General features: G+C 38.4%; 1 protein-coding gene across 3 annotated transcripts in view; it reads right to left on the bottom strand.

The window, feature by feature from the left end:
* The window catches only part of TOX (thymocyte selection associated high mobility group box), a 218,381-nt gene that overhangs the window by 94,784 nt on the left and 110,121 nt on the right, over window positions 1-13,476 (bottom strand). For all 3 annotated transcript variants that reach the window (XM_066180799.1, XM_066180809.1, XM_066180790.1), the window contains exon 2: window positions 8,733-8,798. In XM_066180799.1, coding sequence (XP_066036896.1) covers window positions 8,733-8,798 — 66 coding nt within the window. The remainder of the gene's footprint in view (window positions 1-8,732; window positions 8,799-13,476) is intronic.

Raw genomic sequence — 13,476 nt, 5'->3', positions numbered from 1 at the left:
TTCTCAGTATTCAAAAGGACAGCGGGTTCTACCTGTGCTAAACTTCTCCTGAATGACTGATGAAATTGCCAGAAAAAAATCTGATTTAATGTAAAATGTCACCACTTGAGAAAAGGAGGATCAAAACAGAGGCATGGGTACTCTCTGCAATTATGATGTAACTTTTGTTTACCCCCATGCCAATCACAGGAAAAGCAGAAAGCTGAGGCATATCAAAGCTCCCAATTCCTACCAGCAGTCCCCCTGGCTTTAACACCTAGATTTCAGACCCAGTACTTTACAGTAAAAAGGCCAAGGAAGTGCTCAGGATGTGAACAAGTACAGATTATTTAAGCAAGTAAAAGTGGCAGGATCTGGCCCTCTCTTAATAAAGTGTCATGTAAGCATAGGGACTGCTGGGACCCCAGTAATAAGTTCAATCATACTGATGTCGTACAAACTATCAGCAGCATAGTACCTATTAAGACATTTTCATAAACTGGAAGAAATATGCAAGCTATTACAAGATATAATTCTGAAAAACAGACTTCTATGTAAGGAGCCAATTTAAGAGGAAAACAACATAAACAATAGTAACTTGTGTGCTCAAGTGAAGCATCTTTTTAATTTTGAGTAATGAAGATGTCAAGCCAAATGCTAGAGTAGTTTAACTTAATTAGGTGGCCTATTTTTCCAGGCAGCCTTTCATTTCCCATTGAAAACTCAGCTTGTATGCGAGGCAACAAGAGCAATTTTGTCTGTAATGAATACCTCTGGGACTCCACGGAGTGATCATTTGAATGTTACATTGAAGACTGGTTTGAGTAACTAGTTTGGGCTTGTTGAGATGCCAGATTTTGTAAAACTAACTAGATTAATCAACGACTGGCATCTTACCGCTTTATTTGGTCAGGGGTCAGCAGGTCAAACTGACTCTACTGGCAGCCTTTGCCAAAAGGGACAGTATAAAAGTAATTGGTCTAATTTGTAGTTCAAATTCACGTAATTCTTCCAGACGTTTTATGGACCGAAAAAGGTTCATTTTATGTGAAGCTCAGTTGAAAAATACTGCCTTTAACATTTCCCATGGTTACATCCCATAATTCATCCACACTGCTGACCTGTAGAGTTTCCTGGAAAGGAAACTACATAACTAAAATATATGATGTCTGTAATCTGTTTTCACATGCTAAAAAAGTTGTACATGAAGGAGCAGAGGGAAAAATTTTGAAGGATACTTTATACTGACTGCTCATTAAACAGAAAGTGGTCTCACGACATGCACAGCAAAAGGCAATGCCTTTTCTCTTGTGATATGTGAAAAAATACCTCCAGCTTTTGGACAGAGAATTCATCATTTGATGATTGATTTTCTGTTTACCTTTTTCATGGTAAAATAATAGTCTTTGTTATTTTTACTTTATTGATTTATTGTGGGCCTGTCACTGAAGTTGCTGTCATCCTGATGCCACAGCTAAGACAAAACACAGTGTTTAATTTACTTCCCTCTCATGTGCAACTCTTAAGAAAAATACTTTTAATTGATGCACAGAATCACTGCGTATACAGCAGGGCCAAGTTCACAATTTTAGCATTACTCTAGCAGTATCTGACATCTTCTTCTAAAGCCCCAAATTCTGCAGTTAGGCAATTACCCTACAAACCAGTTTCATTAAAAAGTTTCCTGCCCACATGGCTGGAAAGAAATTGTAAGTGCAAGATTTCACAGCCAGAAGACAAATAGAATAATGAAAAATTTGTTTTACTTGCTGAGGTTTCTGATATGATCTCAATTTTACAGATCCATGCTAATGATTTTTGAAGGCTGGAGAGGGACACTTGTGTTTATACAACTGTAATTATAAGTATGTTTGCTTAGGATCCTTAGGGACTAGATTTTGCCCTCTTTAGTGTTTTTATAGTATGTGCTATAGAATAGGCATTAAATGAAAGACACATTAAGTTAAGGCATGTTTAAGTAACTCATTTTTCAGAGATAAGTAGGTTGTATACATTTCTTCTTCTGGTCAGAGTACAAGTTCCACACCTACTGAACATAACTGACTAAAATGAATTTGAGTTAAAAAGGGTAAAGGTATTTCACCTGAGTTACATCTTTGGTGTGAAATTTGTAAAAGCTCTTAAATTCCAGCTAACAGGCCCTAATTCTGACTTCTATTTTTATAAAAGTCGAGGCATTTCATTACAAAAGAAAACCCAAACAAAAAACCCCTTGAATATATACACAGCACATGGTCATACACTTTGCATTAAAGCTAGAGACATTCATACATACTTATATAAAACAGCCCAGTGGAGAAGGGCTTAGGGACACTGATGGATGACAAGTTGGACATAAGCTGGCAATGCGCTTGCAGCCCAGAAAGCCACTTGTGGTCTGGGTTGCATCAAAAACAGTATGGCCAACAGGATGAGGCAGGGGATTCTGCCCCTCTGCTCTGCTTTTAGGAGACCCCACCTGGAGTGCTGCATCCATCTCTGGGGTTATCAGTGCAGGAAAACATGAATTTGTCGGTTTGGGTCCGGAAAATAGCACAGACGTCCAAGGGCTGAAGCACCTCTCCTATGATGAAAGGCTGAGCTGGGGTTATTCAGCCTGGAGGAGACTCTGAGGAGACCTTATAACACCTTTCAATATATAATGGGGCTTATAAGAAAGATGGAGAAAGACTTTTTATCAAGGCCTACAGTGTCAGGACAAGCTGCAACCATTTTAAACAGAGAGAATAGATTTAGACTGGACACAGGAAGAAATTCTTTACTGTGGTGAGGGTGATGAGACACTGTAAGAGATTGTGCAGTGAATTTGCGTGTGTCCCATCACTTGAAGTTTTCAAGGTCATGTTGGATGAGGCTTGGAGCACCCTGATTTAGTGAAAGATGCAATTGCTCATGGCCGGGAACCGGACTAGATGATCTTCAAAGATGCCTTCCAATTCAAACCATTCTATGATTCTAAAGATGCATATCTACAAATACATATACATAGCCTTGTTAATGCAACTGTTGATGTATTTTTATCAGGGACTTGGTTCTTTCCAGACTCTGTCTGATGTTAAGATAATATTAAAAGACTATGTTTTACACAAAAGAGAAAGGCAGGGTAAAATTACATCTACCTTTAACCATTCATTCAGGATCTGAAAGGCCTGCCTGGTATTCTTCTTTCCCTAAGGTCATTTTAACCTATGTCTCTTTCGTCTTCTTTTTTTTTTTTTTTTTTTTTTTACATGGCATTTATAGACTACTTCAAAGAAACAGAGGATCAGGAAGTAGACACCCTTCTGTTGATAACCTATTTTTGAAATTAAAAGATAGTGGATCAGGAAGAGGGAGGTAGAATATGGTCCAAAACAGCCCTGGACTGCAGCCAGCCAGCAGACTGCCCAGGAGGCATTGACTTCTCACTGTGGAGCAGCCTCTCAAATAATGAGCAAAAGCATTCCAACTTTTTGGCAGGACTGTGCTAGACTTCAGCTCAGGGTAGTATGCACCCATGGATACACTGGACCATGGAATGATTCTCCATCTGAAAATGCTGCTTTTTCTCAATCCTTTCCCAGGCAGACAACTCCTGCTCTGCTCTGCTCTGCTGATGGAGACTGTTGCAGGCAACAAGACTGAAGAGCTGTGTCCTCTGGCAGTACCTTGGAATTTTAGCCTACCTACAGAGAAGGACCAATACAGAGCAAGAGAGGGAAGCTATTATGTAGCATTTAGCCATCCCTACTTCACATGAGCAATAGTTATGTCATTAATAATCTAAGAAATTATGGTATAAAAATGTAAAAAACCCATTAGGACTATATGCAGAACCATGTGCATAAGGCAACATTAATATGAAAAATCTCTCTTTTGGATGTCATTCCATTCTATTTCACCCTGTAGCTGTACAGAACAAAACAGGTTTGATACCTATGGTGCCCCCTCTATCAAAGAGCATGAAGATATATTTTAGATAGATCTCCCTGGCATAGCTCTGGGAAGCAGGAAAATGCCACCTCTGAGCAAACAGTATTCCTTCCTCTGCCTCAGATCTTCTCTTTCCAGTGGGAGAATAGGGGTACTGCCCCAAATCATCAGCTCCAGGCCTGTTCTCATCCCTTCCCTTTGCACCTTGCAGGGCATTTGGCAGCTGAACTCATTAACCTTAACATTTATCAGGCCTCAGGAAGGCTACAAATGTGGTAAAGCTTTGTGCAACAGAGTCCTGAATTACATTCCGTATTGTGACTAGGAAGAAATGTAAAATAAGCAATATAATTTTATGCTGTGAATGGCCCACAAATTACAGGAAGAGGAATAACATAAAGAGTAATTTGTGTCCAAGATTTCTATTATAGGTGTGGGGAGAAAACAATAATTGGTGGGAATCTCAAATACAGATCAGTTGGCATAGTTTTATTTTAAAATGATAAATACTTTCAGATCCAATTGCAATTAGTAGGTGAAAATGTCACAGTTTTACTGCGTATGTTTGTTAATACGGCTGGCATAACTCATTTAGGAGATGCCTTCAGTGTAGAGTCCTGTACTACATATATTATCACCAAAAATGCAGTACTTACACACATATATAAAATGTACACAGAGACAACATTGCCAAAGAGCCTTCTGGGACAGTTTATAAGAATATCATTAATTTTTACTGTATACTTACTCTTCTGGCTCAGTTCCAGCACGAGCTTTCTCTAAAAATAATTTCAAGTATAGAATTATGCTATTTGCTTGCAGCAACATCACAGGAACAGTAGTGAGCCATATGTTGCTACTTAGCAACTTGGACTGTAAGTCCCAAAGCATGTACTGATTTGAAAATTGAACAGAAATGATAATTATTGTTGAGGGATGCTGTGAGGCAACTTGTCTTGGATTACCAAACTATGCAGATGTTTGATGTTATATAGCAAAAGGAACAAAACTATATTTTTCCTGTCCAATGGCTGAGCTTTTATTTGTGTTAGCCTAAAGGGGATAAATAGATTAAACCCCATAAAATAATATAAGGTGATGTTTTTCTAGATATGAACACTGGAGTGAACAGAAGGAATTGAGGGGTTTGTCAGCATATATCAGGACCCCAGCAATCCTGCCTCTATGGTCACCTAATCCTGAAGACAGGCAAGTGGAAACCTCTTGGTCCTTGGCATTACATGCCATGACTCAGTCTGCCAACCCACTCCCCAAACAAGCTATATCAGACTCTGAAATTGGAAAATGATGCTTGTGTCTGACTCAGGCAGCATGACCAGAGCTTGAATAAAGGTTTCTGATAGGACCATGTATCTCCTTACATTTGGGATTCACGTTTTAGTTAACAGATGTGAATGCATCAAGAAAAGCAGAGTAAGTAATTCACTCATAATTTTGACAGGATTCAACTCACTATCTCTGATCTTGTGAGGGAACAGACAAGTTATTAAGGGTGGGAAGGGGCCTGCACTCCTCTCACTGAGGTCATGCAATGGCAAGACTCATGAGCACAGGTGCAAAATGGACATAGGACAAAATTATGATTAGAGGAACTATGCTGTCATCTGAGGGAGAACATTTCCCCCTCTCTTCTTATGGCATTATACGTTTTACCTCCAGTAACAGTGACAGGAAAATGAAAAAAATGTTCCTAAAAACATGGTCAGAAAATACAATTGCATCCTTTACTGCTCCTCTCCCTAGACCTGTAAGATACACAGTCTTTCATGCTTTGTTTTCAGAGCAGGAAATACTGTATTTTTTTCCAGTTTTAACCACCAGACTGGATCTTGACATGGTAGTCAGTTGACCAGGTTTGGCTGACCACCAAATATTTATGCCGCAGAAAGGAGCACGACCCCATTACAGTCAGTGAAGACCTCACAGATACTGTCAAAAGAAGAGCTTTTTAGTTCCTTTGAGGAACGACTAGCAGCTGTCTATGTCAGGAACATCTTTGGGAAGGCTTCTCTCACAGTTGCAAGTTCTTGATGAAACATGAGAGGCAGGTTTCCATCACACCCCATATTCCTGTTCTCAGTGAAGTTGTTTTGTCTCCTTTTTTTTCTTTCTTTTTTTTTTTTTTTTAATACTGTTATTATTACAGACTTTCACATATGCTCCAGCCCACACAGAGCTGGAACACCTCTTCTGCAAAGGCAGGAAGGCAGGCTAAAAATTCTGGGGTTGTTCAGCTTGGAAAAGAGAAGGCTCCAGGGGGATCTTAAGAGTAGCTTTCCAATACCTAAAGGGAGCCAACAAGAAAGCTGGAGAGTAACTTTTTACAATGGTCTGCAGTGATAGGTCAAGGAGGAATGGCCTTAAGCTGAAGGTGATAGGTTTCGATTAGACATTAGAAAGAAGTTCTTTGCTATAAGGGTGATGAGGCACTGGCACAGGTTGCCCAGAGAGGTTGTGGACTTCCCATAACTTGAAGTGTTCAAGGCCAGGCTGGATGGGGCTTGGAGTAACCAGGGCGAGTGGAAAGCTCCCTGCCCATGACATGGGGGTTATAACTAGATGATCTTTAAGGTCCATTCCAACCCAGTCCATTCTATGATTCTGTGTATTCACTTAAAACCACTGCAACAGTTTAAGCAGGAGAAAATCCCAGCAAGGCAAAGGAGGCTGTGACAGCCCAAGGCTGACAGCTACTCTCAACCAGGCACAGAAGGCTGGTTGACTAGTGCACACCTGGTAACAACCTAAAACACTCTGCCTGGCAATTGAGCTGCTTCTTTCCAAATGGATCCCCAGCAAAGGACAGAGAGATTGCCTTTTGGTTTTGAACTCTACCTGGGAGCCTGACAGCCCCAGAGTTCAGCTTTCCCATGGTCAGATTTTAAGTCTGTAAGCCTTTTCTTGGTTCCAGCCCTTAGTAAGAATTCAGGGTTTTCTGACATCTTTGAATTTGGAATGTCACATTTGATAGATTTTTCTTCCTTGAAGACAAAGTCATTTGCATTTAAAATACCTAGGCCTGGCTCTTTAAAGGTACTTTAAGAACCTTACTTTCACTGCAACCACTGAGTGTTAGATGCATAAATATATCTGAGAATCTGGGCCTTGTTAGCACATGTAGAAACCGCATAAAAGATTAAAACTTATACTCTTAATTTTTCAATATGCCATTTAAATTATTTAAACTACATGCATACACAGTACAAAAATATCAACAGAAGAAAAATAATTCTGATGTATAATGTGGATTTGCAATTCTTTATTCAAAACTATTTAAGACAGACATAATGATTCTCTGAAAGGTAGCAGCTGCCTGATAACAGCAATCATTCACAGAGTTTGTATTTCTACTGTTTCAAACAAATTCAATTAGCCCTTGCACTTCAAAACCCTTAAGGCAAAAATGAGATGATACTAGGCTGCTTTAATCTAATAGTAATACTAAAACTTGTCAGTACAGTTTTTGGATTAATGGTTAGAGAAAAATTAATAATATAATTTTTCATTTTTTAATCAAACAGTTCTATTCTAAACTACCTCTGGATCTTGGAGGGTTCTTAGCTGAATAAGTTCAATCATGCACAATTCCTAAATGCAAAGAACTATTGGTCTCTAAAGGTATTTCAGAGGGACTTCAACAGAAAGCTGGGAAGCAACATGGTGGAATACTTTTCAGACGGAGTTTCTGACTGAACCATGTACTCATCCCACACAACCTCCTGCCTCCCTGCCCCCAATGAACCTGTGTACCTGAACAACACTACTTCATGAAGACGTTTAGCTTTACATGCACACTTTCTAAATCTGTTGATTTCTGAGTTACATCCAGCTTATCTGAACATAATTACTATGCACGTAAACTTATTTCCCACCTAATGAGAGTTTCACACATAAGCCTCCTGGTTCTGTCAGGCCAGACACTGCTGGCCTGAGATACTGCATGACATAGACCACAAGTCTGGTTATTCATGGGAATTTCTGACACAACCCAACTGATCTGCAGCACCATCCCTACCACCTACTGGTGCAAAGTTAAACTGAAACACGTGAAGCAAATGAAAAATTCCCCCCTACATACTGATGTAGCAACAGGTAGACAACCCAAAAATTTCAAAACTATCTTTGCTTTTTAAGGAGTAATTAAAATTTGTAATTCTTAGAAATCTATAGGATCTTTGGGTTCAAGTGGCAAGATGGAAGATTTTTTTAATATACATCCAGTATCAAAATTTAGTGCATATGATTCCCCAAAAGGAAAATGGCTCAAAAACATCTTTAAAGAATGCACATCCCATTAAGCCTTTTGGCCTGTAAGCTACAGAAGGCTAAGTCATCGTCTTAACCCCACTGCTAATTGTGCAATAATAGCAATATTCCTCAGACATAGGATTAGTGTTAAAAATGCAATTCTTCAACTGCTCTAGGAGTGATAATTAAAGCTATTTGTGACATGTATAGCTTATAATGATTAACTTGTCTGCAGTCAGATAAACAAATAACCTGCACCTGTAAAGACTTTATTTCCTGAAGGTAAAACAACTGTTTAGGAAAGATCATGCTGGCAAAACAGCTGCTTGCATTCTGGAGAGGAAACAAGGTAGTATGTTTCAACAAACGCCAACTCTGGTGTTTTATCAGCTCTATCTCATTAACTGGAAACAAGGCTTAAATGCTTTGTTTATAAATTATGATTATTCCTGATTGCAGCAGTTACTGATAGTGCCACTCATTTGCAATGCAACTCTTTGAATTTTTTTAATTACAATTTGAAACAAGGCAGAGAAGATTAATTAACCCACCTGGCTGGCTGGCACGTAGTCCTGGCTTGGTTCTGTCATACTCATATACATGTTCTCACCGTCAAACTGCAAAGGAAATAATAGTAAACATTCAGCAAACTTGATTTTTCAGCATTGACTGAAAAAAACAGTTGCTATAAAATAATATTACAGCCTGGTTTTAAAGACTTGTAATTGCATGTGTGCATCTTGTCTTTGATGTTCCTGTTGTCATCCTTATTGACCCTGGATGTCAGTGATTTGGAGTAATTAGCGCTCTAGTAATTACAGCTAGCAAGGAAGAAATGAATGGTTTTCTTTCATCTGCAATCTGTTTTAAAACAAAATGCCTCATTTTGTGCACCATGTATACATATTGCTGTTGGTTGCAATGAAGTACTAAGTGAATTGAACACTTACTGAGAAAAGGAAGATGAGAATACAATCTGCACTAAAATGCATCTTAATGGATTCCAACTTTAGCTTCTGAGCAGAACAAGAGTTGAAATTTCAAAACAAATTAAACCCCCTCCAATTGAAATGTTCCCATATCAGAAAGTGGGAAATACATTTCCAGACAGCTTTCAGACATCTGAATGTATGAAAGAGTATACCTCTCGTCCGTATGGTGTAAAAGGATAGTTTGCTTGATGTGTGAATAAAGTAAACATTCATAATCAGAACTGCAAAAAATAACCATCTGTAAATGATAAATACCATTCCTGGAAATATATACAATATATAAAAAGCTTCTTTACTTTTTTTTTCTCCTTTCTCTTCTCTCAACTGCAGTTAAGAAGTAACGGAAATGTCATAGAAGGGAGTTGATTAAAATCTGAAGGTCTAGATGGAGAAAAACTGTCAGATCTGAAGCCTCATCCTGTACCAGCACAAAGAAGTGTAAAACTACTGATTTCTTACATAGTCTGGAAAATGTCGCCACAGAACTCTCATCACACCCACTCAAGTCGCCGTGCCAACAGGGCGACGATACTCCCAGTGTCTGCTCAGGAGCTAGGGAAAATCTTTTCAAACCTTTTATGTAGAAATGAACACCAGCAGGAATTCCTATCTCCAGTCATCAACCACAAATTTCCAGCTGTTATGAGGTCTGTTTGAAATAATTTGCACCTGACCCCTTGTGTGAATGCTTAGAGTGACATATTTTGGACATCAGCCATTGTTTTGCATGACACAGCAGCTTTTTTAAGAAGTTCCTACTACTGAGATTTCTCCTAGAGAAGATGCCCATGAAATATCCCATGGACATTTTTTGATCAGCACTGAGCTTCTGGGGATATTCTGCCTGCAAGGTGCAGTATATTCAACTAGCCCGCGGTGGCAAAGTTAAACTGTGGCTCTGGCAGATAGGTCTACCAGTTTTTGCTGAGGTGGCTGAAAAGGTTTCGGCTTCCAGCTGTTCATCCTCTTTCTCTGCCAGAGGCTACAAGGCTTGTAACAGCAGCAGTAACATGAACAAGTGCCAGCTCCTGGCACAGCAGCTGATGGTCTGCCCTTCCTGGCCAGAGCTATTTAATAGTCACAGAATATCTGTCAGAAGTCCTAGTTTCATGGGAGGGAAAGGATTATGCCACAGACACAGACCTGCCATAGGGAATAGAGTATTTCCAAATTTTGACAGAATAGAGATAGTTAGATTAGATCATAAAATAGAGATTTATGCTTGTTCCTTCTTTGTTTCTTGTTGACATGTACCATTTATTTTAGCTTTCTCATTCAATAATGTTCTTATTTATAAGCATTCAAAGTAGAGCTTTGGAGAAAAAAAATTAGTATCTGGATTGGAAAAAAATGCATTGTTTCTTCTACTCAGATGGACAGGTGAAATTCTGAAGAGAGATTTCACAGCCAGTACAAGCACTCCAGTGCAAGGCCTACAGGAGCTCAACTTATACAGCTTGTCAGACGAAAGGCTGAGAGGTGCCTTGATCACTGTGATTGGTACTCACACCCTGGAAAGACGTCTGATAACAAGATGTCAGCCATCCTGACAGTAGTATAATGAGATCTAGTGTTGAGAAATGGGAGTTACAGAAATTCAGCTCAGAAATAAGATACAAGTTCCTACTTTAGGAGGTAATTAAGCATTACGTCAACAGCAAACTCATCAATTCTCAGACATTTTAGAATGAGGTTTGATATCTTTTTCAGAACAGATGCAATCCATATCATATTTATGAGAAACCCTATGGACAGGATAGTAACACTTGCTGGTTATGGGAGTCCTATCTGCCCTGGAAACCATCATTCCTTGAGTCTCCTCTTTTGAATTTCCCTCGTTATCTTCATACATCTGTTGTGATAAATAGCAAGCTTTGCTATAATTCAAATACTGTGTTGCATGTGTTTAGTTGCACTGAATATGAAGAAGTTTCTTTTCTTTTCTGCCTACTGACTAGATACAGTCATGGATTATTTCCACTTATTTTGCTTTCCATAATGCATGAGACTATGATTTAAGAATCTTTATGAAGTATACTAGTCTTTCATATAATTCCCTCTTTCGAATGTTTGGTCGTCTGTCCTTGCTCCCAAGCTTACAATCACCAAATCTGCATTCTTTGAATAATTTCCCTAAGGTATTTTTCCATGAATACTGAAATTTTTATAATTCTGTGTGTTGTACTTGGATAATCTGCCTACCTAATCAGTGCCTTGCTATTAGTGGTCCCCCTGGCATGATAGGATATTGGATCTCAGCCTCTCCTGTTTGTTGCTTGTGGCCCTCTAGCTCTGAAATATTTTTTTTTTCTGCCATGGTCTCTGGGCTTTATGTGAGCACTGTTTGGAGAGAAACCAAAACAGACAAAATATACATAAATTTAAACTTTGTGGCCTTTTAACCTTACATGAGAAATGTAAGGGGATTGATGCTTACATGAAAAATGACCTTCAGCAACATTTTTGGATTAATTTGCTAGGGTAAATTTTCAGAAAAATATATCGATGCATAATGTTTGTAAAATCTGAGTGGCCTGTTAACATCTAAAAATATCCAGCAGCTGTCTGATTTGTTACTTAATTTCTCCAATTTAAAAGCATGGAGTTTAGTCACTGCAATATTTAGCATCTGCTTGTCAGAAGTATGTGCAAGATGTTGTGTAACAGATTATATAGGTCAGCAAGATTTGATGGGATATGTATTTTTTGTAGTGTTTATATATGCATATTGTGGACTGTAATGCATCAGCTGACAATAACACTCTTGCCATGTTAGTATTTGTACTACATTTATGGCTGTTTATATTATAATCTGCCCTCAGCTCAGTGCAGTGCGGTGCATGAGTACTTGGCAGTTCCTAAGACTTTGGATATGAGCCTGAAAAACACCCATAAACTCAAAGGATGAAGTATATACACATGCATTTTGTACAGCAGGTATTGCCAGGAGACACCTCCTTCACCGTCTCAATGTTTACTAAAATGTTTATAAAATACTGCAAATATAATCTTTGTATACCAGAATAAAACAAAATATTTACTGCAATGCTCATTTGTCTATTCATTATCCCCTTTCCCAACTATCAAAGCAGTTCAAAACAGAGATGATATGTACATACCCAGCCAAAAAAGGGTACATAAGCCTTCAATAACAAAAACTTCAGAAAAACTGATGCAGCATAGATACAATGCTCACCTTGCCCAAATGTGATAGTCTCACATCAAAACAATAAACTGAGGAAAAAATGCCTACAATTGGATCAGCTGGAAAGTTCTATTCATATTTTTCCCCATCTGTTTAGAAGTTTCCAAAATATACCCCTAAACCCCAGTAATGAATATTGAATCATTTCACCTTTAATAGACTGCTTTGTAACGTGCAGGCTCTGCAGCATGGCACCTCTCAACAACTCTCCATCTGGACCCGTTAATTCATACTATATCCAGCTGGAATTCAGCTTCACAATGAAGGTGATGTACACAACAGCAGGTCAAGCAACCTGTCTGGATCAGAGTGAGTCTAAAGATGAGCAGGTATCGCTCAAAGATGTCTTCAACTACCAGAGTTTTTTTCCAGGTTACACTCTATGCCTCCAAAATTGTCTTATTGTACTCATCATTCTCACATTGGCAATCTCAGCTTGTATTCCCTAAGCTTTCCTGCCACTCATTGTGCTTGATTTCAAGCAAAGAAACTGCACAAGCATCACTTAACCCGTGGATGATTCATTCCAACAGAACGGATGAAACACAAAGGCAGGCAGTTAAATGAACTGTCTTTTATGAACCTATGTATGATATATATATATATATCATATGACATTTTGTATAAAGCTTTCGCAATGTGTCTCCAAGATCCCTCAGTATCATTAAGAGCAGATTTCAAAATCTTTCATTTTAATCTATTAAATGTGAATGCTAATACAATATTCTGGTGTGTGATAATAACTACTCTTGACAACATTTCTTCTCACATTAAAGTGTAACTGCATGAGAAGTTTGGGTGAGAGCAAACAAAGGATATGACTGCATTGTAATATAACTGGAAAATATAACTGGGAGCTAGTTCTAATATAAATTCAGGATTGAATAATATTCTTTATTTAAATGATTATTATAATTAAACATACAGGCAACACTATTGCATGGCCAGTTAGAAGTCCCCTCAGAATGACCCTTTGTAAGACAAGTTGTAATGTTCAGCCACCAATATGCAGAAAATACCCAACTGCTGTTATTAAATACAATTTACTCATAGAAGTTAGGGATGTAATTACATAAACACTAGCTGACTGTAACTGAT

This window comes from Chamaea fasciata, unplaced genomic scaffold, assembly GCF_029207755.1.
Source record: "Chamaea fasciata isolate MVZ Bird 193981 ecotype frontalis unplaced genomic scaffold, bChaFas1.0.hap1 SCAF_1, whole genome shotgun sequence".
Lineage (NCBI taxonomy): Eukaryota > Metazoa > Chordata > Aves > Passeriformes > Sylviidae > Chamaea > Chamaea fasciata.
This window is presented reverse-complemented; position numbering and strand designations above follow the sequence as displayed.